Source organism: Perissodus microlepis, chromosome 16, assembly GCF_051167445.1.
Source record: "Perissodus microlepis isolate ML-2025 ecotype Zambia chromosome 16, ASM5116744v1, whole genome shotgun sequence".
Classification (NCBI taxonomy): domain Eukaryota; kingdom Metazoa; phylum Chordata; class Actinopteri; order Cichliformes; family Cichlidae; genus Perissodus; species Perissodus microlepis.
The window spans coordinates 34167650-34170081 of NC_140476.1; the positions used below are offsets into that span (position 1 = coordinate 34167650).

General features: G+C 40.7%; 1 protein-coding gene across 1 annotated transcript; it reads left to right on the plus strand.

The window, feature by feature from the left end:
- The first annotated feature begins 1000 nt into the window (after nt 1-1000).
- Nucleotides 1001-2157, plus strand: LOC146371285 (trace amine-associated receptor 13c-like). The gene is made up of 2 exons (XM_084907825.1): nt 1001-1170; nt 1341-2157. The coding sequence occupies exons 1-2, from the start codon at nt 1007-1009 to the stop codon at nt 2155-2157; spliced, it is 981 nt and encodes a 326-aa protein (XP_084763951.1). The 5' UTR covers nt 1001-1006.
- Nucleotides 2158-2432: the final 275 nt, after the last annotated feature.

The following is a 2432-nucleotide window of genomic DNA, read 5'->3' on the forward strand; positions in this document are numbered from 1 at the left end:
AGGTTATAATAAATACAGTTTAAAGAGGTAGGGATGTTGGTTGCATTGAAGTACAAATAGAAATACGATTTATAAATAAGGTGTAATGTCCATGAGTGTTGGCAGTGCAGTTATCCTCCAATCAGGGTGGAGGTAGGGCATGTTTGACAGCCTGTGGGTAAAAACTTCTGTTGAGTCTGTTTGTCTTCAACCTGATGAACCTGTAGCGTTTACCAGAGGGAAGGGGGGGGGGGAAGTGAGTGTCCAGGATGCGAGGGGTCTTTGATGATGATACTGGCTCTCTGCTGAAGTCTGCCAGTATAGATGTCTCTGAGGGGGGTTGGTGAAGTGCAGATTGCCCGCTCCGCTGCCCTCACCACCCGCTGCAGTTTCCTCTTATCCTCCACTGCGCACTTAGGAGCCTGATAGAAAATTCCAGCTGCACACCCTGACTAATTATCATGAAGGTCCTCCAAAGTAGCTGTGATCTGACATTCAGTGACATGTGACCATTGGGATTCATGTGGTGTCTAGCACCAGGATATTGATAGCAGATCTATCCTGTTCTATTTGCTGAAGTGTGGTGCTTTTCTGAGGAATGTTCCAGCTTAAGACCTTGGGCTCTTTTTGTGTTTCTCAAGGTTTTCCTGGACAGGTAAGGTTTATGAATCAATTAAAATGCCATTTTTGATCCAGTTTAAAACTAAGCAGTTATACTTCCATGTTATGCAATCACGACATCCAAAAATGAATGAGGTCAGATGGGAAAAATAGGAGGACGGACATTAGTGTGATGCACAGGCGAAAAAAGGGGCTCGGTCACAAAGCTGTTTGTGCTCAAGAGTCTCACTTGTCTTGGTTTTCTTGTACTTTATATTATTAACATCACATTTTGACTTATTCGCAGAGGGAAAGAATATCAGAGAATGAGTTACGTCAGAAGGCAAATGTGGGAGGAAGGGTGGTGATACAAAAAAGGGGCTCAGTCACAAAGCTGTTTGTGCTGAACAGCTGTCTTTCTCTAACAATGGAAGAAACTGAACTCTGCTTTCCACAACTCCTCAACTCATCCTGTGTGCGGCAAAAGCGCCCACAAATTGAGGCTGTGTGTATTTACACCCTGCTATCATCTATCTCTCTGCTTACTGCAGTACTGAACCTACTTGTCATCATCTCCATCGCCCACTTCAAGTACTGACCTATTTAAATTAAAAAATTATATATATTTTAGTGATAAAAAAATCATTTTTGCTTGTGAAGTTTCTTTTTATATGATGCTTTTGTCTTTTCCTCATAGTTTTAATGTTTTAACTGTTATACTAGAGATGCTATTACCAATTTAATGCTTTATTTTAATCCAGGCAGCTTCACACCCCAACCAACCTCCTCCTCCTCTCTCTGGCCGTCTCAGATTTCTTCGTGGGCCTCATCATGGCTTTTGAGATTAGTCTCCTAGATGGCTGCTGGTTTCTTGGTGACCACATGTGTGCTCTGTATAGCAGTTTAGATTACATTGCTACTTCTGCTTCAGTAGGAACTATGGTACTCATATCAGCTGACCGCTATGTAGCCATTTGTGACCCTCTGCATTATCCCACCAAAATTACTATAAAGAGAGTCTCAGTCTCTATTTGTACTTGCTGGGCTTGTTCAATTCTGTATAACAGTCTTATCATGAAGGATAATTTCAAGCAGCCAGGGAGGTATAATTCTTGTTCTGGTGATTGTGTAGTTGTCATTGACTACTTTGTGGGAATTTTTGACTTTGTTTTGACCTTTGTCGGCCCTGTGACTGTCATCATAGTTCTGTATCTAAAAGTATTTGTAGTGGCTGTGTCTCAGGCTCGGGCAATGCGCTCTCATATCACTGCTCTCAGACTCCAGGGGTCAGAGACGGTGCATGCTAAGAAATCTGAGCTGAAAGCTGCCAGGACTCTCGGTGTACTTGTTATTGCCTTTCTGATATGTCTTTTCCCATTTTTCTGTTCCTCAATGGTAGGCCAGAATAGTTTCTTTGATATTAGATCTGTACCTTTTGAGCTCTTGCTGTTCTATTTTAACTCTTGTCTGAACCCATTAATCTACACTTTTTGCTACCCCTGGTTTCTGAAATCTATCAAGCTCATTGTGACATTTAAGATATTTAGGCATGGCTCCAGTGAGGCCAGTATACTATAGGGAAAAGTGATGTTATCACTGACACGGTGAAAAAAGATAAATTATGATTAATTTACACTACGTACAATTCCAGAAGTCTGATAAAATGAATTTGTTTCCATTGTTTCCATTATTAATGTACTAGTCCTCTGGTCCACAATGACAAAATTCTGTGTTTTGTCCATAATTTAAATGATTGTAAATCCATCAAAATTAAATTGGAATGCACAAACAATTTCCGAGAATTGTACATGGTACTCTAATTTATCTGCAGCCTACGGATGAGACAAAAAATG

Coding starts and splice junctions, on each gene's coding strand:
- LOC146371285 (XM_084907825.1), top strand. CDS start 1,007: ATGGAAGAAACTGAACTCTGCTTTCCACAACTCCTCAACTCATCCTGT. Junction 1,171..1,340: donor ATCTCCATCGCCCACTTCAA/GTACTGACCTAT, acceptor ATTTTAATCCAG/GCAGCTTCACACCCCAACCA.